This window comes from Aethalodelphis obliquidens, unplaced genomic scaffold (assembly GCF_003676395.1).
Source record: "Aethalodelphis obliquidens isolate GAN/ISIS:26980383/991018 unplaced genomic scaffold, ASM367639v1 scaffold48, whole genome shotgun sequence".
Classification (NCBI taxonomy): domain Eukaryota; kingdom Metazoa; phylum Chordata; class Mammalia; order Artiodactyla; family Delphinidae; genus Aethalodelphis; species Aethalodelphis obliquidens.
The window spans coordinates 14,597,290-14,620,735 of record NW_020837992.1 but is presented as its reverse complement, the minus strand read 5'-3'; the positions used below and the strand labels follow the sequence as shown (position 1 = coordinate 14,620,735).

The 23,446-nt window shown below is 39.0% G+C and overlaps 1 protein-coding gene across 1 annotated transcript in view; it reads right to left on the bottom strand.

Moving 5' to 3' along the window:
- The window catches only part of COLGALT2 (collagen beta(1-O)galactosyltransferase 2), a 148,132-nt gene that overhangs the window by 74,565 nt on the left and 50,121 nt on the right, over nucleotides 1-23,446 (bottom strand). Inside the window, exons 2-4 of the mRNA XM_027083049.1 lie at nucleotides 4,933-5,043; nucleotides 2,359-2,476; nucleotides 460-594 (exon numbers count right to left, since the gene is read on the bottom strand). Of these exons, the coding sequence (XP_026938850.1) occupies nucleotides 460-594; nucleotides 2,359-2,476; nucleotides 4,933-5,043 (364 nt within the window). The remainder of the gene's footprint in view (nucleotides 1-459; nucleotides 595-2,358; nucleotides 2,477-4,932; nucleotides 5,044-23,446) is intronic.

Genomic DNA, 23,446 nt, shown 5'->3' with positions numbered 1-23,446 from the left:
ATTATAGCCACTAGATGATATAGTTAAAAACATGCAAGCTGTCATCTATGATGTTAGAGTGGTAGGGATTAAAATGGTTCTTTAAAAAACGTTTTTCTCTTCCCAGTTTTTTATAGTGTTCTTATGTTAGTTTTGATGAGCAAAAAAAATGTTTAATTTTTTGAAAATCTCTGAATCAGGGAGAAAAAAAGTACAAATTTCAGCAAGCTATGGTGGTGAATTTAAAGCTTCTAATGCTAAGTTCATTAGAATAATTTCTTCATAAGTCATCAATACAGAAGAGCTCATGGGGTTGTGGCATTGGACCTGGATTTACCACCTTTCCTAAAAATGCTTGCTCCAATAACACAATGACAGGCATGTTTCAAGGGAGAAAATCAGAAAAAGATTGATGGGGCTGTTGACAGGTGGTTTCCTTGTTAAAACTCATAACCTTAATTCATTACCCAAAAGACTTGCCTGAGGTGTGATTCCGCACCAGAAATTAGAGTACAGGCCCCGAGACTCCAGCATGGGGGCCACAACGGTTTTGTTTTCTGCAATCAGTAGATTGAGGGTCTGTGGATTAGTCAGGAAGTTGTCAACATCTATGAACTAGGAAAAGAAAAGGATAACGTCGCATGAAAAGGTGCTTTTCAGTAACGGGTACAAGAGTAACCCAACACTTGCCAAAGGATCATGGAAACTTGCTCATGACATATGGAACCAGCTATCCATGTTATCCGTGTTTTCCTTATGGAAACCCCTTGCAGCTGGATGGCTTTCATTCAGGCAAAATACATTTAGTCTAACTTCCACATGTTTAGCTCTGCATAAGGAACCGAGCAATGAATTGGTATCATCATTGGGCACATACTCAACGAGGACCTAACCTACACCTTGGTTAGTGGTTTAAGTATAAGCTACTAATGGCTCTCAAGCCCTTAAATAAGGACTTATTCACACTCACTGAGTGCCCACTCTAGGTACGAACGAACACACCTATTCAGGTTGTCTATAGTAAAGCCAAAATGGCCCCAAACCGATCCATAAATGCTATCTTAATGTTACAATTAGAATTTTTGTTTAAAGTACATTATAGCAACCCATGCTAACCAATGAAGCTATTTCCCATGCTTACCAGAAATCCATGTTAACACTGATTCATTTACAGGGACAGTATAGCAACAGTTTCTATCATATAAAATAATCACACTGAACTGTACACTTAAAAAAATTAAAATGGTAGATTTTATGTTATGTATATCTCCCCCCGGCAACACACAAAGTAAATAATCAGAAGCTTTCATTCTTTGATAGTCAATCTCTTTACCAAAAATTTTGTGGTTCAGCACTTGTACACTTCAATGACATTTAAACAGCTATACAACGTTAAATATCAGCACAATTTGAAACTTCTATGAAATTATTTGTATTGAAATTATGTGTGTGATAAACTATTGGGCTGATTTTTGTTGTGGTTGAGAGGCTGAGGATGGACATAGGTCAACAGTATTCCCTTTAGGAATCAGAGTCTAGTGACAGAGAACAGACGTCCATAAGTTTAATGAAACAACACTGGCTTTGCTTTACTGGCGTTATTTGTAGTGTTGTACTGGAAAATGTTTGCCAAAAGAATTAAATGGATTTTGGGGGCCACAGAGGAAGAACTTTGTTCCCATAAATTTTGGGGGAGAAAAGCCTGTGTCAATTTTCCAAAGGGAATAGGGACTGTAGTTTCTTGCTGATTAGGGAGCTGTCCTTTCCAACTGAGACAGGTTCCTGGAGGATAAGGATAACATTGATTTTTAATTGTCAAGTCCAGCATTTTTCTGGACCACTCTCGAAGTTCTGAGGGAAGTAATGGAATCTCTTCATGGAGAGAAATTCTCCAGGAGAGTCCAGCATAATTCGGAGCAACCAGGAAGCCAAGCAAGAGATATCATTCCCCAGACACTCGGGAGCAAAAGGGAATAATAGCATTTCAGGACTGTTAATTTGAATCTCTTTTCACGTAATCAATTTCTCATATCCCCAAAACTCTTCTAAAAAGTCAAGACCTTTTATATTGCTTTATCCATAGCATTCTCTATGAACTAAAAAGTATTAGAGTTTCTTATGCCTACTACAATAAAGAGATTGAATAATTCAGGAGCTTATTTGCTTATTCACTAAAAATGCCAGGAATGAGTCTGAGATGAAATCCAGGTATCCCGATATTAAGTTCTCCAGATTTTTTCTTGTGCCTTTATTAAAACGTTGAGGAGGAGATGTCTAAAAAAGGGTTGTTTTGATTGTTCCCACAGTCCTACATTATCAACAATTGATTTGGAAACATTCTAGATAACAGTTGTCAAGAAATTAAACGTCTGTTTTTACCAGAATGTAGTCTGACCATTTTTCCCTCGCAGTTCGAAGGGCTGCCTGTCGTAGTTTCATCACATGGGCAAAACGGGAGCCAGGCCAGTGCTTTGGTCCAATTTCATCAGGATAAGACCTATAGTAATGATAGCAATAATATTAATAATAATAATAGCTAATAATTATTGAGTGCCTATATATTCCAGGCACTATGTACTAATTCATTTAATCTTCCACTAGTAACCCTAGAAAGTCGATACTGTTATGGCTATCATTATTCCATTATTACCAATAAGAAACTGGAGCAAGGAGAGATTAAGTAATTTGCTGCTTCCCATACACATGACTCTTTACATGAAATATTTCAGTGGGTTCTCATTAGAACTCACTGAGTCCTTGTGATGTAAGTGCTACCACTCTCCCCATTTCAGAGCTGAGGAAATTGGTTAGAGTGGTTAAATCATTTGCTTAACATTATGCAGTTAATAAGGGGTACAGTCAGAATTTGAATCCAGGCATAACCCCAACGCTCATGTTCCTAGACACAGTCTTATACATTTAGACATCAAATAAATTTGGAAATGTTACAGCATCAAAATATGAGTTTCCCAGGAAAAACAAAGGTTTACCTTACATGGTCAAGTCTGAGTAAACGATTCCACAGAGTCTAACACGTTGATCTGCCCCAGATGGAGTGAGATCATGGAGCGGATGCATAATGCTGGGCTCTCTATCAACATCCACAAAGCAGCCAGGCCAGGACTCGTCCACGGCCACGGAGGCAGGTGGGTTAGCACACCCTCAAGAACCTTTCTGAAAGCTCCCAACTGGTATGGTCATCGATAAAGTCGCAGTAGCCCCGCCCCAAACTGGCCACCACTTCAAGTTCTTAATGCTGCACTGGCAGTACATTTCCCTCAGTGAATGAGAAACCGCAAAAAACAATGAGACCGTAACCATACAAATAAAATTAATAAAACTATTTTTGCACAGGAAGTCTCTGGAATGTCTTCCTCAATTATTGTTTCTACAAAAATCAGTGGAATTTCTGTTTTTCTGAATATGTTGCCCCCAAAAACGCCTTCTCTGGTATTTCTCACAATGACCTTGGCATACAATATATTTAGTCAAAATCTGGCAATGGAGAAAATTACTAGGATGCAAGAGAGGTACATAGAGTCTTTCTGGGCTACTCTAATTAGGCCAAATTCCATTAAGGAACTCCAAAAGATTGTTCAAAATTTTTTACAGTGTTCAAACTTGGTTGTTAAATTTTGCTCCATATATGGACCATATACTGAGATTTGAGATATATATGTAGATACGTACATACATACACATAATAAAAATATTATATAAAGAGAGACTAGAAGAACAAAAATTTGTTCTGGAATAGAACTTCTTATTATGATAATACATATTTGGCTTCCAATAAATGACTTATCCTGGGCAAAATTTCAGCAGCTTAATTCATCCTATTTCTACAATTTCTTAAGCTAGAATTGTAGTAGCCTTGGAAACATTTCGAGTAGTAAGTTTAAATATACTTATTCATGTTCTCATTTACTTATTTGTTCATCCAACAAGTATAAATTTAGTGCCCACCAAGAACATAGCACTGAGTGAAATATAAAGTATTTGTATATTTTAGCCCCTGCCAAAGAAATAAAAAAGATACTTAGAAAAAAAATGCATGAATCAGATAGTTAATGTTAGTTAAGTTTATTGTTGTGTCAAACAAGAAGATATAGGACATAAGCAATACAAGTGTTGAGAGAAGGTACATCTTTGTAACTGGAATGATTAGCAACAGCTTTTGGTAGCAGTTAACTGGTAGCAACATCCAGATGAAGCAGTTTTCTTTTAGGAAATATTGGTGTATACGTAGGGATGCTAAATTTATGAAATCTTTTAAAAATATAAATCAGGTATTTGAACTTCATTCTGTAGGTACTAGAGAGTCACTGAAGTCTTTTTAATAGAGAAATGACAGCACATCGCTAGTATTTTAGGTAGACTGATTTGACAGTGTGGTATAGAGAATGATTTGAAGATGGAGGCTACTAAGAAATTGCTATGGTAAAGACTGGAAATAACGTAAATGTCCATCAGTAGGAGGTTGATTAAACAATTATGATACATCCACACAATGATACTCTGCAGTCATAAAAATAATGGAAGACACTCCTTAACTATTGCTTTGGAATGATTACCAAGATATGATGAGTGAAAAAGCAAGGTGTATGTCAGAAGTATACAAACTTTTCACTATGCTCCCTCAAGGATAAAAGGGTTATCCTCAAAGTATGAATAAATAATATCAATATTTAAAAATATATGCTGCTGTGGTAATTTACTTGAGAACTAATGAGAACCTGAACTTGGCCAGTAGCTGCAGGAGTAAAGAGGAAGAGAGACATGAAGATTTGTCAAAGGAAGAAATGGCAGGTCTTTGTAACTTACTAGACACAGAGATAAAAGACAAGGGAAAGTCACATGTGCCCCCAAGATTGGAAGCCTAACACGGCTGGAAGACTGGTTAAGGGGGGAAGGGTGAATAATGAGTTCACAAAATTTTCTCTTGCTACTCACTCAGGTTCATCCATAGGCCTCCACTCCACATAGTGATAGGCTCTCTGGACATTTTTCAACCACTCCCTGAGTATTTCTGTTGTATTATCCACATTGTGATCAGTGGCTGCCCTGCATGAAAGAAAGCACAACACATTTCAGTTATTATGTCATCCAAAGAAAGAGGGGGAAAAGCAAAAGACCCCAGATTAACTGAAAGGAGAATGGCCAGTTCTAGACATTGTGTGTATGAAAATGACTCCCTCATGGTCCAAACTAGACAATGAATTTCTGAAGTGAGAGATGTTGCTTTAAACCATCTCTGTGTCATTAGATCCTTAAGCAGGACTTGGCCAATAGAATCAATAAGTGGTTGTACTAAAATAGTATATACATAAAATGAATTAAAGTAGAGTTAGGTAACTAATATTCTTGGAAAGTTTCTTGTTTGTTTGAATTTTTAGTTATCCAAGATGTAAACTCTATCTTTTAACTTACATAACAACAACCCTCGATTTAAGCAATTATTCAGAGTTGCATTTTCATTTCAAGTCCAACAAAAATTTTAGCCAGTGCTGCTTTAATCGTATGCACTAGAGGGGAAGGTCACAATAACAGTTCCCAGTATAAAATTCAAAATCCAAGGTATCTTCACCTATCTATTTTGGATTAACTCTACCATCACTTATACACCATAGAGTACCTTCAAAAGTCTTCAAACAATGTACACAAAACTTGTTTCTGTTCTACCTTGAAAGTTTAATAAACTGATCCACTTCAAAAGGAGCTTAACTCACTTATTAAAACAAAAGTATTTTCAAATTTTATCACAAAGCAAACGCATGCTGAGTATAAGATATACATCTAAAACAAAGTTATTCAGAACACCTAAAAATGAACCGATATTCCAGTCAATTGGAAAAGAAAGAAGGAAAGCAGGGATTGTAAACTTGACATCAAATAAGGTAGAATTCAGGCCAAAAAATATTAAACATGACAAAGCAAAATTGTAATTCTACTAATAATGCTAAAGGATATAATTCACATCAAAGATATAATAAATGTGAATATCCATGTACCTTCATATAGCACAGGGGTTGGCAAACTTTTCTTTAAGAACCAGATAGTGACTATTTTAGGCTTGCAGACCATACACTCTCTGTTGCAACTACTTAACTCTGTCATTGTAGCAGTAAAGCAGTCATACACAATACATGAATGAATGAGCATTGCTGTACTCCAATAAAGCTTTATATACAAAAGTAGGCAACTAGTCTGCTGGTTGTAGTTTGTCAACCCCTGATTTAGCAGAAAGTATAGAAACTGCAAGGAAAAACAAGCACCAATAATAAGAGATGTTAATATACCATTTTCAGTTGAAGAAAGTGCAAATGGGAAAAAAGTAAATATATAGAGGATCTACAGAACACAATAATAGAGGTTATACTTTTTTCTCAAGTGCACATGGAACATTCACAAAAACTGACCAACAATTACATTATGAAGAAAGTCTCTATAAATTGGAATAATATAAACAGCATTCTCTGATCACAATGTCATAAAACTAGAAATTAGTAATAAAATAAAACCCCCAAAATTCCATTAAAAACTCTCTATTAAACAACTATTGAGTGAAATAAGAGCTACAAATCAACTTTATAACTTCTAAATATAAATAATGAAAACACTAGATATCAGAGCTGGGGGATACAATTAAAGCAGTGGTCAGAGAAAAATTCAGTTTTTTTATCCTTAAATCAATAAAAATAAATGAGTTGAACTCCTACTCAAAAAGCTAGAAAAAGAGCAACAACACAAACAAGCATAAAGAAATAAAGACAAAGTCATGAGGTAGAAAACAGAAAAAGAGCAGAACTAATAAACAGAAGAAATGTTACTTTTTTTGAGAACAAAATCAACAAAAGACAATCACTAATTAATCTAACCAAGACAACACAAAAATTACAAATAAGAAATGACAAAGATGAGGGGAATATGACTGATATGGAAGGAATTTTTTAAAAATATCATAAGTGGTCACTTTGTGCAACTCAATGAAAAATAATTTTAAAAACTAGATATAATAGAAGACTTCCTAGCAAGATGCATGTTAGCAAAACTGACTCCATTAGAGAGACAAAACTTAAACAGAACAATTTTCTTGGAAGAAATAAAGAGAAAAACGAAAACACTGGCCCAGGTGGTTTCATAGGGGAATTCTACCAGATATCTTAATAGATTAGATATTTCCAATGTTATGTAGCTTGTTCTCCAGAGCATTAAAAAAAAAAAAGGGGGGGACTTCCCTGGCAGTCCAATGATTAGGGCTCGGTGCTTTCACTGCTGAGGGGCCTGGGTTCAATCCCTGGTTGGGGAACTAAGATCCCATAAGCCTCATGGCAAAAAAAAAAAAAAAAAAAATCCAAGTCCTTTTAATAATGCAAGTACAATATTGATATCTAAACCTAATAAAGATACACACACACAACTACAGGCCAATATTTTTCAATGAATATGCTGCAAAAATCCTAAAGTATTAGCAAAGAGAATCCAATATCCTATTAAGAAAATATGATATATCATAGCCTAAGATTGTGCAATATAAAGGAAATTCATTAATATAATTCACTATATTAATAGACCTGAAGAAAAATCATATGATTATCTCTGTAAATGCTAAACAGGTCTTTAACAAAATTCAGCACCTATTCTTGGTTTTTTAAAACCACACTGAATAAAATTAAAATAGGAAGGGAGGGAGGGCAGGCAAACAGGAAAGAAAGAGTCATGGGAAGATAGAGGTGTCTGAGACTCTTAAAAGGCTTATACTTTATTGGCAATTCAGCAGTTCCTCCGGGGAGGGAAAGCTATTGGCATTATCAGCAGCAGTGGTTCCCTGAGAGCCTTGATAAGAGCAAATGAAGAGATGTGAAAAGTGGTCATGTCCTCCATTTATGTCAATTTCAGTAAATAGGATTTTGTTAAACCCAATCTATAATGGTTTTTGTTTTTCCTACTTGAGCTTTTGGTGGTCACTGCTGCTCCAAAAGTAAAAAATGAAATCTTTAAGAGAGAGAATATTTAGGAATGTTCAAGAGAAAAAACATTGTTAAGCAAAGCATGGTGAAACTCCATGCTACGTAGGGAATAAATTTCTATAAAACACCAAGTAACGTGAAGGTATGCACTTAAGTCACAAGGTATAGAAAAATGAAGGATAGAGGTCTATGACTAATATCTGAAAATCTTATTTCATAAGATGGATATTTGAACGAAAACTATCCTTCTTTAAAACATTATTCAAAAAACAGAAGATCAAGAGGTGATGCCGATGGCCACTTGATCTACTTTCAAGTGTTTTCTGGAAATCAGATTAGAATCAGCTCCTTTCTTCAAAACAAGGTCTAGGAGGGAGAGAGACCCACAGGCCCACCCAGACATTCCATTATCTGGAGGGAAGAGAGGTGATGTGTGTAGCTGACGGTATTGGGGGATACCAGGTAAGTACGTTGGGACAGAGATGGGGGTGTACAAGGAGGTGAGAAAGTGGGCCAGGAAGCAATGTGGGAGAGAGACACGGGCTCCATCCAGTTTGCAACTGTGCCGAGAAGTGTAGCATGTCAGCAAAAATCACATCCACTCTCACACACTGCCACAAGCCACTAATGTCCAGCATGATGGCCAGCATCATAGCCAGGAAGGGCACTAGAATTGTCAAACCACTCATCTCACAGTATGAAGCATGTGTAGAGCAATTCCTGAAACTGGGAATCCACTCCAATGCACATTATTCTTCACTCAAAGTACTATGAGTAAGAGTATGTTAAAACAAAAAAATCTTGACGATAGTGTTAGCCAAAAGTTTTAGGAATTCTAAATTATTCCCAAATTACTTATAAATAGTGTAGGAAAATTTAGATAGCATCTACTTCTTTCCTTGACTGTTGTTTCTTCATTACACAGGATTTATATTCTCTTTGTCCTCCATAGACGTTGATGCATTTCCTCCTAATCATTTTAACAAAGTTAAATTTAACAAAGGTCTCATTGTATGAAATTTACTTTCCTGGAGTACAGACTAAACAACTCCAAACTCTGCCTAAGTATCCACTACTGACAAACATCCAGAGAAATTAGCTGCCTGGTGTATGCAAAGATAGATGTCTCTAATTAAAAGTAGAGGCAGAGATTTTAAATACTGTCCTGATGGAGTTAAAAAATTTCCTGTACAGATACTTCCCCAAATTGTTAAGATTCTCTTTGTTCTCAGGCTTCTGAGGAAATGAGCAAATCCTCCAGCTGTGGTCACAGGTTCATCCACTCTGGCCTTTTATGAGCAGGGCCAGTCTCCTGCACTGTCCCAGAGAACACCAGCCCACTGAGGAAGGCTTACATTCCCCCCTCAAGACCAACTGCCCTGCCTCTCCACTCCCCTGGCAAAGGCAAATAAACAGAAATCCAGGCAGATAATTCTAACTGCTGCCTTTTAATCCCTCTTATGAAAGTGTGTTTCCATTTGAATATGTAATCATGAAAACATGCAGGCGCTTGTCTCTTCAGAGGGTTGGAGAAAGAGATATAGAAAAGGCCCCGATGCAGGCTCCCTGGAGGAAACATGAGGCTTTAGTTAAAGGTTCTATTTTCAGAGTCCTGTAGAAAATGTAACAGTGCAGTGCCTGACCTGCTGTGAGGCTCCACAAGCAACAGGACACAAAGACATGATCCTATACATAGAGAATCCTAAAGATGCCACCAGAAAACTACTAGAGCAAATCAATGAATTTGGTAAAGTAGCAGGATACAAAATTAATGCACAGAAATCTCTTGCATTCCTATATATTAATGATGAAAAACCTGAAAGAAAAATTAAGGAAACACTCCCATTTACCACTGCAACAAAAAGAATAAAATACCTAGGAATAAACCTCCCTAAGGAGACAAAAGACCTGTATGCAGAAAACTATAAGACACTGATGAAAGAAATTAAAGAAGATACAAACAGTTGGAGAGATATCCCATGCTCTTGGATTGGAAGAATCAACACTGTGAAAATGACTCAACTACCCAAAGCAATCTACAGATTCAATGCAATCCCTATCAAACTACCAAAGGCATTTTTCACAGAACTTGAACAAAATATTTCACAATTTGTATGGAAACATAAAAGACCCCAAATGGCCAAAGCAATCTTGAGAAAGAAAAACGGAGCTGGAGGAATCAGGCGCCCTGATTTCAGAGTATACTACAAAGCTAGAGTAATCAAGACAGTATGGTACTGGCACAAAAACAGAAAGATAGATAAATGGAACAGGATAGAAAGCCCAGAGATAAACCCATGCACATGTGGTCACCTTATTTTTGATAAAGGAGGCAGGAATGTACAGTGGAGAAAGGACAGCCTCTTCAATAAGTGGTGCTGGGAAAACTGGACAGCCACGTGTAAAAGAATGAAATTAGAACACTCCCTAACACCACACACAAAAATAAACTCAAAATGGATTAAAGACTTAAATGTAAGGCCAGACACTATAAAACTCTTAGAGGAAAACATAGGAAGAACACTCTATGACATAAATCACAGCAAGATCTTTTTTGACCCACCTCCTAGAGAAATGGAAATAAAAACAAAAATAAATAAATGGGACCTAATGAAACTTAAAAGCTTTTGCACAGCAAAGGAAACAATAAACAAGATGAAAAGACAACCCTCAGAATGGGAGAATATATTGGCAAACGAAGCAACTGACAAAGGATTCATCTCCAAAATTTACAAGCAGCTCAGGCAGCTCAATATCAAAAAACAAACAACCCAATCCAAAAATGGGCAGAAGACCTAAATAGACATTTCTCCAAAGAAGACATACAGACTGCCAACAAACAGATGAAAGGATGCTCAACATCACTAATCATTAGAGGAATGCAAGTAAAAACTACAATAAGGTATCACCTCACACCGATCAGAATGGCCATCATCAAAAAATCTACAAACAATAAATGCTGGAGAGGGTGTGGAGAAAAGGGAACCCTCTTGCACTGTTGGTTGGAATGTAAATTGATACAGCCACTATGGAGAACAGTATGGAGGTTCCTTAATAAACTAAAAATAGAACTACCACATGACCCAGCAATCCCGCTACTGGGCATATACCCTGAGAAAACCATAATTCAAAAAGAGTCGTACCACAATGTTCACTGCAGCACTATTTACAATAGCCAAGACATGGAAGCAACCTAAATGCCTATCAACAGATGAATGGATAAAGTAGATGTGGCACATATATACAATGGAATATTACTCAGCCATAAAAAGAAATGAAATTGAGTTATTTGTAGTGAGGTGGATGGACCTAGAGTCTGTCATACAGAGTGAAGTAAGTCAGAAATAGAAAAACAAATACCGTATGCTAACACATATATATGCAATCTAAAAAAAAAAAAAGGTCATGAAGAACCTAGGGGCAGGATGGGAATAAAGACGCAGACCTACTAGAGAATGGACTTGAGGACACGGGGAGGGGGAAGGGGAAGCTGTGACAAAGTGAGAGAGTGGCATGGACATATATACACTACCAAATGTAAAACTGATAGCTAGTGGGAAGCAGCCGCATAGCACAGGGAGATCAGCTCAGTGCTTTGTGACCACCTAGAGGGGTGGGATAGGGAGGGTGGGAGGGAGGGAGACGCAAGAGGGAAGAGATATGGGGATATATGTATATGTATAGCTGTTTCACTTTGCTATAAAGCAGAAACTAACCATTGTAAGGCAATTATACTCCAATAAAGATGTTTAAAAAAATAAAATAAAGTCTTTGTGGCTAAGATGGATTTTTCCATCAAGCTAGGACGCTGAGGACACAGCAGGTGTGAACCCCTTCAGGAGAAGCCGAGGGCTCTCTCCCAAACTGACAGCTCCCTCCACTCCCGTGGAAAATGAGTCTGCCATCCTTCTCCCAATCAGATCAGGAAAGGCACCCAGAGAGGTAACGGACATTGCTAAAGGATTCCTTGAAGGAAACAAATGAAGTGAAGATACATCTGGAGAGGTGATTTACAAGTGATTTACAGTGATTAGTGATTCCACTAATCAAACTGGAAAACCAGTGTTTGTGAAAGCACAAGCAAGCACTGGCCAGAGGACCAGGCTGCTGGGAGGCTAAGCCTGTTCAAACTTTGCTTCAATTGTCCCAACCAGAGGAGAATCACATTAAATCACATTAAACCTCTGGCTCCGGCTGACATAGTAAGGAGAGCTCAGATCTTGAGCTGTGCCAATCATCACATAATTAATTTTCTTTGAAGGCCCCATCGGGACAGCGACTTTGCTTTATCTCTAAGGAGCACCAGGACCCGCCAGCCACTAAGAGGTCTCCCTCCTCCACCCTCAGGAGAGCTGTGGCCCTGATACGGCTGTGAGGCTCATGGTTGGTCCCCTCTTTGTCCAATAGTCTTTGCTGGCTTTCTTTGGAGCTAGTACCTGAAATGGAAGAGGTGGCAGATACAGGTGCAACATCCACATGGCCTTAGCGGGGAGGCTAGGCCACTTCTTACCATAAAGCTGCACATCTGCTTTCTCTCTGATTTTGCTTCTAGTTCCTCTTGCCTCTTCCTCTTCCCTAGCTGTGCAAGGCAGCAAAGGCCCATGAGTCTCCGATTCAAAGTCACATTAGGACAGGGGTAAACACATATTGCAAATACAATCAACAGCATGTACAGGGATCTCCTTGGCTCATGAAGTTCTCAGGCCAGCAGGTGCATTGTCACTGTTACAGGGGAAAGCAAGAGACCCTGGAGCAGACCAGTAGATAAACATGTTTGCAGGATGACAGAGCTTTCCTACTTGGCTGTGGCCAAAAATAAAATAGAGGTTTCTTTGGCAACATCTAAACACACTGACATTTCTCCCTGTTTTAGAAGGTCAGTTTTCATTCCTCAGTCTTGGCTCCTAAACTAATAGCCAATTTGAAATAATTACAACTGACTCATTTCCTTTTACAAGAACTACTGAGATTGTGAGGGCTAAACTCACTGGTAAGTGTGGGGCCACTGGAGCCATATTAAAGATGCAGGCTGGTGCCTTGGGAGTCAAGATGGCGGACTAGGAGGACACAGAATTCGTGTCTTCTCACAACTAGGGCACCTACCAGACACCGGTGGGGGACCCCCAGCGACCGGGTAGGATGTGGGATATGGGGGGAGTGAAGGGGGAGGAGAAGTGGAGGCGGGATGGGACTGGCGGCCCTGAGGGGTGGCTGGGGGAGGGGAAGGGATCTCACGCCCGAAGGGGGAAATTGGGGAACCACCGGGAGGGAAGAGGATCAAAAGGGAGCGTGGCCAGGTTTCCCCTGCCCACTTGGGCCCCCAGGAACCTGCTGAGATCCCAGGCCTGATCCTCTGCCCACCTAGGTCCCCTCCAGCCATGCGGGTCCTGAGGGAGTGGGAGGGAGGGAAGGGGGAGCAAAAGTAAAGGCCGGACCTCAGGACCCACACCCCTGAGGGATGGCTGGGGGAGGGGAGGAGTTCCTACACCCAGCAGGACCCACCCACGGTTAGGGGTCCAAAGGGGATGGGGGAGACCCTGGGGGAGACAGTGGGGAGGGCTGCAAAGAAACAGAAGGGAACGCGGTCAGCTCCTTCCCTGTCCACTTAGGCACTGGGGCGCCTGTTGGGCTCCCGGGCCTAATCCTCTGCCCTTGGAGCCTCCCTCCTGCCGCACAGAGCCCGAGCCCCGCCCCTACACCCCCACCCAGGGCCCTACCTCTAGGGAGACCCCCTCCAATGAGCTGGGCCTAAGCCCCACCACACACCCTCACTCAGGACCCTAACTCCCAACTCCAGAACTCCACATTCCAGAGGCCCTCCTTTCCACCTGCTGCCTCTCGCCTTCTGGCCATGTGCTAAGCAGAGGCCCCACCCCAGGCTTGAACGTCGCCCCGCCTAGACCACGCCGCAGGCTCAAACATCACCCCCGACCCGCCTAGGTCCTGCCCCACCCTAAGCCCCTCGCCTGCCTAGTTTCCAACCCTACCTAAACTCCGTCTCCATAGCCAAGTCTTTTTTTTTTTTTTTCTTTTTTCCTTTTTCCTCTTTTAGACTGGGGTTCTGTTTTACCTTGTTGATTCACTATTGTTGATTCTTTTATAATTTTTATTTTTCCTAATAAATCTTTTATTCTTCTAATTTTATTTTATTCTTTATACTTTGTTATTGTTCTCTCCTTTTGGCTTGTTTCCCCCACTCACAACCTTTTTTTTTTTTTCTTCTGTTGTGGTTTTATTTTAACTTGTTGCAGTTGTTACGATTATGGTTTTATTTTTCCTAATATTATTTGTATCTTTCTAATTCTATTTTGTTTTTTATTCTTTGATATTGTACTAGTCCTTTTTTTCTTTATTCCTTTTTTTTTTTCTTTCCTTTTTTTTACTGCGCCATGAAGCTTGCAGGATCTTGGTTCCCAGGCTGGAGGTCGGGCCCGAGCTCCTGTGGTGGGAGCTCCGAGTCCAAACCGCTGTACTAACGGAGAACCTCAGACCCCAGGGAATATCAATTGGAGTGAAGCCTCCCAGAAGTCCTCATCTCAGCACCAAGACCCAGCTCTATCCAACTGCCTGAAAACTCCAGTACTGGATGTCTCAGGCCAAACAACCAGTAAGGCAGGAATACAGCACCACCCATCAAAAAAAAAAAAAAAAAAAGAAACGACAAAAAAATATGTTACAGATGAAGGAGCAAGGTAAAAACCTACAAGACCAAATAAATGAACACGAAATAGACAACCTACCTGAAAAAAAATTCAGAGTAGTAATAGTAAAGATGATTCAAAATCTCAGAAATAGAATGGAGAAAATACAAGAAACATTTAACAAAAATATAGAAGAACTAAAGAGCAAACAAATGGTGATGAACAACACAATAACTGAAATTAAAAATACTCCAGAAGGAATCAGTAACAGAATAACTGAGGCAGAAGAATGGATAAGTGAGCTGGAAGATAAAATGGTGGAAATAACTGCCAGGAAGCAGAATAAAGAAAAAAGAATGAAAATAATTGAGGACAGTCTCAGAGACGTCTGGGACAACATTACACACACCAACATTTGAATTATAGGGGTCCCAGAGGAAGAAGAGAAAAAGAAAGGGTCTGAGAAAATATTTGAAGAAATTATAGTTGAAAACTTCCCTAAAATGGGAAAGGAAATAGTCAATCAAGCCCAGGAAGCACAGAGAATATCATACAGGAAAAACCCAAAGAGAAACATGCTGAGACACATATTAATCAAACTATCAAAAATTAAATACAAAGAAAAAATATTAAAAGCAGCAAGGGAAAAACAACAAATAACATACAAGGGAATCCCCATAAGGTTAACAGCTGATTTTTCAGCAGAAACTCTGTAAACCTGAAGAGAGGGCAGGACATATTTAAAGTGATGAAAGGGAAAAGCCTACAACCAAGATTACTCTACCCAGCAAGGATCTCATTCAAATTTGAAGAGAAATTAAAACCTTTACAGATAAGCAAAAGTTAAATGAATCAGCACCACCAAACCAACTTACAAAAAATGCTAAAGGAACTTCTCTAGGCAGGAAACACAAGAGAAGGAAATGACCTGCAATAACAAACCCAAAACGATTAATAAAATGGTAAAAGGAACATACATATCGATAACTACCTTAAATGTAAATGGATTAAATGCTCCAACCAAAAGACATAGACTGGCTGAAATGGATACAAAAACAAGACCCGTATATATGCTGTCTACAAGAGACCCACTTCAGACCTAGGGCCACATAAAGACTGAAAGTGAGGGGATGAAAAACGATATTCCATGCAAATGGAAATCAAAAGAAGGCTGGAGTAGCAATTCTCATATCAGACAAAATAGACTTTAAAAATAAAGGCTATTACAAGAGACAAAGAAGGACACTACATAATGATCAAGGGATCGATCCAAGAAGAGGATATAACACTTGTAAATATTTATGCACCCAACATAGGCACACCTCAATAAATAAAGCAAATGCTAACAGCAATAAAAGGGGAAATCGACAGTAACACAATCATAGTAGGGGACTTTAACACCCCACTTTCACCAATGGACAGATCATCAAAAATGAAAATAAATAAAGAAATACAAGCTTTAACTGATACATTAAACAGGATGGACTTAATTGATATTTATAGGACATTCCATCCAAAAACAACAGAATACACTTTCTTCTCAAGTGCTCATGGAACATTCTCTAGGACAGACCATATCTTGGGTCACAAATCAAGCCTTGGTAAATTTAAGAAAAATGAAATTGTATCAAGTATCTTTTCTAACCACAACGCTATGAGATTAGATATCAATTACAGGAAAAAATCTGTAAAAAATACGAACACATGGAGGCTAAACAATATGCTACTAACCAACCAAGAGATCACTGAAGAAATCAAAGAGGAAATCAAAAAATCCCTCGAAACAAATGACAATGAAAACACAATGACCCAAAACCTATGGGATTCAGCTAAAGCAGTTCTAAGAGGGAACTTTATAGCAATACAATCCTACCTCAAGAAACAAGAAACATCTCAGGGCTTCCCTGGTGGTGCAGTGGTTGAGAGTCTGCCTGCCAATGCAGGGGACATGGGTTCGTGCCCCAGTCTGGGAAGATCCCACAAGCCGTGGAGCAGTTGGGCGAGTGAGCCATGGCCGCTGAGCCTGCGCATCTGGAGCCTGTGCTCCACAACGGGAGAGGTCACAACAGTGAGAGGGCCGTGTACCGCAAAAACAAAACAAAACAAAAAGAAACATCTCAAATAAACAACCTAACCTTACACCTAAAGCAATTAGAGAACGAAGAACAACAACAACAACCAAAAAACCCCCAAAGTTAGCAGAAGGAAAGAAACATAAAGATCAGATTCAAATAAATGAAAAAGAAATAAAGGAAATGATAGCAAAGATCAATAAAACTAAAAGCCAGCAACTTGAGAGGATAAACAGAAGTGATAAACCATTAGCTAGACTCATCAAGAAAAAAATGGAGAAGACTCAAATCAATAGAATTAGAAATGAAAAAGGAGAAGTAACAACTGACACTGCAGAAATACAAAGGATCATGACAGATTACTACAAGCAACTCTATGCCAATAAAATGGACAACCTGGAAGAAATAGACAAATTCTTAGAAAAGCACAACCTTCTTAGACTGAACCAGGAAGAAATAGAAAATATAAACAAACCAATCACAAGCACTGAAATTGAGACTGTGATTAAAAAATCTTCCAAGAAACAAAAGCCCAGGACCAGATGGCTTCACAGGCAAATTCTATCAAACATTTGGAGAAGAGCTAACACCTATCCTTCTCAAACTCTTCCAAAATATAGCAGAGGGAGGAACACTCTGAAACTCATTCTACGAGGCCACCATCCCCCTGATACCAAAACCAGACAAAGATGTCACAAAAAAAGAAAACTACAGGCCAATATCTCTGATGAACATAGATACAAAAATCCTCAACACAATATTAGCAAACAGAATCTAATAGCACATTAAAAGGATTATACAGCATGATCAAGTGGGGTTTATCCGAGGAATGCAAGGATTCTTCAATATACGCAAATCAATCAATGTGATAAACCATACTAACAAACTAAAGGATAAAAACCATATGATCATCTCAATAGATGCAGAAAAAGCTTTTCACAAAATTCAACACTTATTTATGATAAACCCTCTCCAGAAAGTAGGCATAGAGGGAAGCTACCTCAACATAATAAAGTCCATATATGACAAACCCACAGCCAACATCATTCTCAATGGTGAAAAACTGAACCCATTTTCTCTAAGATCAGGAACAAGACAAGGTTGCCCACTCTCACCACTATTATTCAACATAGTTTTGGAAGTTTAACCACAGTAATCAGAGAAGAAAAAGAAATTAAAGGAATCCAAATCAGAAAAGAAGAAGTAAAACTCCTACTGTTTGCAGATGACATGATACTACACATACAGAATCCTAAAGATGCTACTAGAAAACTACTAGAGCTAATCAATGAATTTGGTAGAGTAGCAGGAAACAAAATTAATGCATAGAATCTCTTGCATTCCTATACACTAATGATGAAAAATCTGAAAGAGAAATTAAGGAAACACCCCCATTTACCATTGCAACAAAAAGAATAAAACACCTAGGAATAAACTGAGCTAAGAAGACAAAAGACCTGTATGCAGAAAACTATAAGACACTGATGAAAGAAATTAAAGATGATACAAACAGATGGAGGGATATACTATGTTCTTGGATTGGAAGAATCAACATTGTGAAAATGACTATACTACCCAAAGCAATCTACAGATTCAATGCAATCCCTATCAAACTACCATTGGCATTTTTCACAGACTAGAATAAAAAATTTCACAATTTGTATGGAAACACAAAAGACCAAGAACAGCCAAAGCAATCTTGAGAAAGAAAAACGGAGCTGGAAGAATCAGGCTCCCGGACGTCAGAATATACTACAAAGCTACAGTAATCAAGACAGTATGGTACTGGCAGAAACACAGAAATATAGATCAATGGAACAGGATAGAAAGCCCAGAGATAAACCCATGCATATATAGTCACCTTATTTTTGATAAAGGAGACAAGAATATACAATGGAGAAAAGACAGCCTCTTCAATAAGCGCTGCTGGGAAAACTGGGTAGCTACAGGTAAAAGAATGAAATTAGAACTCTCCCTAGCAGCATACACAAAAATAAACTCAAAATGGATTAAAGACCTGAATGTAAGGCCAGACACTATCAAACTCTTAGAGGAAAACATAGGCAGAATACTCTATTACATAAATCACAGCAATATCCTTTTTGACCCACCTCCTAGAGAAATGGAAATAAAAACAAAAATAAACAAATGGGACCTAATGAAACTTAAAAGCTTTTGCACAGCAAAGGAAACAATAAACAAGATGAAAAGACAACCCTCAGAATGGGAGAAAATATTTGCAAACGAAGCAACAGACAAAGGATTAATCTCCGAAATATACAAGCAGCTCATGCAGCCAATATCAAAACTACAAACAACCCAATCCAAAAATGGGCAGAAGACCTAAACAGACATTTCTCCAAAGAAGATATACAGATTGCCAACAAACACATGAAAGGATGCTCAACATCACTAATCATCAGAGAAATGCAAATCAAAACTACAATGAGGTATCACCTCACACCGATCAGAATGGCCATCATCAAAAAATCTACAAAAACAAATGCTGGAGAGGGTGTGGAGAAAAGGGAACCCTCTTGCACTGTTGAGAATGTAAACTGATACAGCCACTATGGAGAACAGTATGGAGGTTCTTTAATAAACTAAAAATAGAACTACCACATGACCCAGCAATCCCACTACTGGGCATATACCTTCAGAAAACAATAATTCAAAAGAATCATGTACCACAATGTTCATTGCAGCTCTATTTACAATAGCCAGGACATGGAAGCAACCTAAGTGTCCATCGACAGATGAATGGATAAAGAAGATGTGGCACATATATACAATGGAATATCACTCAGCCATAAAAAGAAATGAAATTGAGTTATTTGTAGTGAGGTGGATGGACCTAGAGTCTGTCATACAGAATGAAGTAAGTCAGAAAGAGAAAAACAAATAGTCTGCTAACACATATATATGGGATCTTAAAAAAAAAAAAAAAGTGGTTCTGATGAACCTAGGGTCAGGAAAGGAATAAAGACACAGACGTAGAGAATGGACTTGAGGACACAGGGAAGGGGAAGGGGAAGCTGGGACAAAGTGAGAGAGTAGCATTGACATATATATATATATACTACCAAATGTAAAATAGATAGCTAGTGGGAAGCAGCTGCATAGCACAGGGAGATCAGCTTGGTGCTTTGCGACTACCTAGAGGGGTGGGATAAGGAGGGTGGTAGGGAGACGCAAGAGGGAGTGGGTATGGGGATATGCGTATGCATATAGCTGATTCACTTTGTTATACAGCAGAAACTAACTCAACACTGTAAAGCAATTATACTCCAATAAAGATGTTAAAAAAAAAAAAAGATCCAGGCCGGATGTCTCAGCAGGTGGAACACAGATACTGATGACATGGTACTTCTGATCACCTCCATCTGTACTGACCCTCAGGGAATGTTCTTAGCTTCCCTGCCACCCCAGAAAGTCTAGACTTCTGATGCTACAGAACAACAGGACTGCAGTCAGTGGGGCAGGAGGAAAGCAATATTGTGCAGCGATTGATCTTTGCTGCCTTAGAACCTGCAAAATATGCTTCCAAGAGGCTCAAGGGAACTGTGACGGAATGAACAACAAAGTTAGTCACCACCTGGAAGATTCACACCATGACCAATGATCTGGCAAAAAATGAAATTTCCAACTTGAGAGAGTTCCACCTCAAAATAAAATTTCACTTTTGGAAGCAACTAGTGAAATTCATCTTCAAGGAAGGGAATGTCATCAAGTCCTCTGTCTCTGCTCTCACGGAAAGCTTCACCAGCAGCTGCTCTGCCAAGGTGGGAAGAGATATGCTTGGCCACTTGGCAAAATGTGACGATAGACTCTTGCCTCTTGGCTACTGTGCAGAGTTGTTTAAAGAACTAGAATCCTTCTGTTGGGTGGAAACTAGCTATAGATACTGTTCAGGATACAAATATGAACTGGGGGCTGGGGATCTCTCCCAACAAAAGCCTTCTCCTAGGTCCTACCAAGTCACTTAGTAGCAATTCTTCCTAATGAACTAAGAAATCAGGAAAACTCACTTCTCATGAAACCGTCCTCACCAACAAATAAATATTTATACTCTCTCAGTATCCTTCCTCAGTATGTACCATTTAATCCCAGAAACAATCATAGGCGTTACACACCTGAAGACTGGGTAAAAGTGATGTAAAAAGAAATGTTAATTCTGAAAATACAATCAACCAAGTAATCAATTTCATTCCTAAAGGGCAGGAAAGAGAAGTGGTTAAAATTTACCGACTGACCCATTAACAGTCAATTCCAAAGCCCAATATCATCTTAATAAAATCAGGATGAACTTAATTAAACATATTACAAATAAGCCATTTCTTGCTACTTTTGATTGTGAGCTCTAGTTTTCCTCTCTTGGTGTTAAGAACCCCTCACCTGTATGTCTTGCACTGTCCCATTTTGAGCCTCATGATTAACTAGGTAGGCATTCTTTTTATCTCCCCATGTTATAGGTGAGAAGGCTGAGGATGAGAGGTTATGTCTAGCTCAAGCCACACAAATGGTGGGGGTTAGAGCCTGGACTCTTCCTTCAGGCCTTCTGGTGCCCCTCCCAACCCTAGCTCAGACCCTCCCCACCGCACTCACCCACAGAGAGTGGATGCCCACCTGTCAAACTGGAAGGAATTCTCTGCATCGTTAAAGACGTTAATCACCATGACCAATGGGATCATCTCAGTGTGAATGGATGGGAGGAAATAAAATAAGAAAAATGGGAAGATTCATTAGTTCCCTTTAAGCTGTGTTGAAGTTCCCTTCAGCATAATTTTCCTTGGAGTCAAAATCCTTGGAATTCCATGAAAACATCAGTGGCAGTGTCTGAGACAAGATAAGTATGTTTCTTGTTTGCCTACGTACTTTTTCCTGTTTTTCTTCTCCTTTGTCCTTTGTTTATTCTTCTTCCCACTCCTTTTCACCCACTCCTCATTTCCTCTTTTCTCTTCCTTGCTGGATTTTCCAATTCTATTAAGTTTTTAAATTTGTGGGTGTGCCCTGAAGAAATGGAGTTACTGGTGAAATGTTCTCCTGCACGGTCAACAACTAAAGCACCAATACTAGAGAGAGAACACCACAGGATCCAAAAAGGTGTTATTCCTCAGGAGCCCTGAACCTCCCACCCCCACACCTGTAACTACACATCAATTCCCTGCCCATACTCCCAACATTGAACCTGCTCCTGTAATATAATTAACTGGTTCTATGTCTTTCTCCATTACCTGACTCTCTTCCCTGAGGACAGGACTATTCCAGCACCTAACAGATTATTGTGTAAAACAGGCACTAATCACGGGCTTGATGAGTGAATGAATGAACAATTTCAAGAGGACTTTCCCCAGTTCAACCCAAATGCCTACAAAGGCTGAGCACAGATAACATAAAGGAGTGAGCTGACAGTGTGAGAGAAGGACTGTTAAGAATAGACACACGCAGGCCCCATCTGATTGCTGCCATGCTAGAATGTGTGCCCAGAAATGCTAGACTTTCCTATCGTTTCAAGAGAAGCCAGATATCCAGGTTTTAGAGATAAAAGTCTGTTTATAACTATTAGGCTGAAACGCCACGAATATATTCCAGCATGACAGCGGCTCTCTGGAAACCAGGGACCCAACACAAAGACCACATTATTTCACCTCTTAATAGCCACTGCCTATCCATCCGCACATGTTCAGGGCACACATTTCAGTAATTCAATATTTCAAATATGGTTGGGAGGATAGCAGTAATATCACTGCCCTGCTTTCACATACCCAGAAAGCATCTTCAATGACAAAGAAAGATTGACATGCACAGGTTGAGCAAGGTCTAAATAATTCTTTCAGTCAGTCTAATAGCAATAGAGTTGCTATTAGAGAAAAGTAAAAACAATGATACAGGCATGGGCTGACCATACGGGTACACTTCCCACAAATGCCATATGTAACAGCTCTTTGCAGAGCAACTAAGGCCTAATTACTGTTGCCCCCATTTTTAAATAAGAGCTTTATTGAGATACAAGGCACACACATAACATCATCCTTTTAAAGTGTATAATTCAGTGGTTTTTAGCATATCCATAGAGCTGTGCAGCCATTACTATGATCTAATTTCAGAACATTTTTGTCAGCCCCAGAAGAAGCCCTGTACCTGTTAGCAGCCACTTCCCATCCTCCCCTCTGTCTAGCCCCTGGTAACCACTCTTCTACTTTCTGTCTGTCTCTATGGATTTGCATATAAATGAAATCATTCAACTGTTGCCTTTTGTGTCTGACTTCTTTCACCTTAGCATAATGTTTTCAAGGTCCATCCATGTTGTAGCACGTATCAGTACTTCATTTCTTTTTATGGCTGAATAATATTCCATTGTATGGATAGACCGCATTTTGTTCACCCATTGATCAGTTATTAGAGGTTTGTTGTTTCACTTTTTAGTTATTACGAACAATGCTATGAACATTCATGTACAAGTTTTTGTGTCAACCTGCATTTTCATTTCCCTTGGGATTGTTGCCCAAATTTTAAATATTATGGAAAGTGAACAAAATAGATTTTATTTTATTCTCTCCCGTTTATGGGGAATCCACTATGTTCTGGGCACTAAGCTCGGCATTTTCCAGCTATATCTCTAACCCTTATAGTAATTCTCAAGGTAGGTGTTATTATCCTCATTTTACAGGTGAGGAATCTGAGGCTTAGAGACTCTCTCCCAAAGCTTGTTCTCTTTTCACTTCTACTTCATCTCTGATAAGTATTTTTCTTAATTTCTGAAACTTGCAGTTTTCTGTTCCAA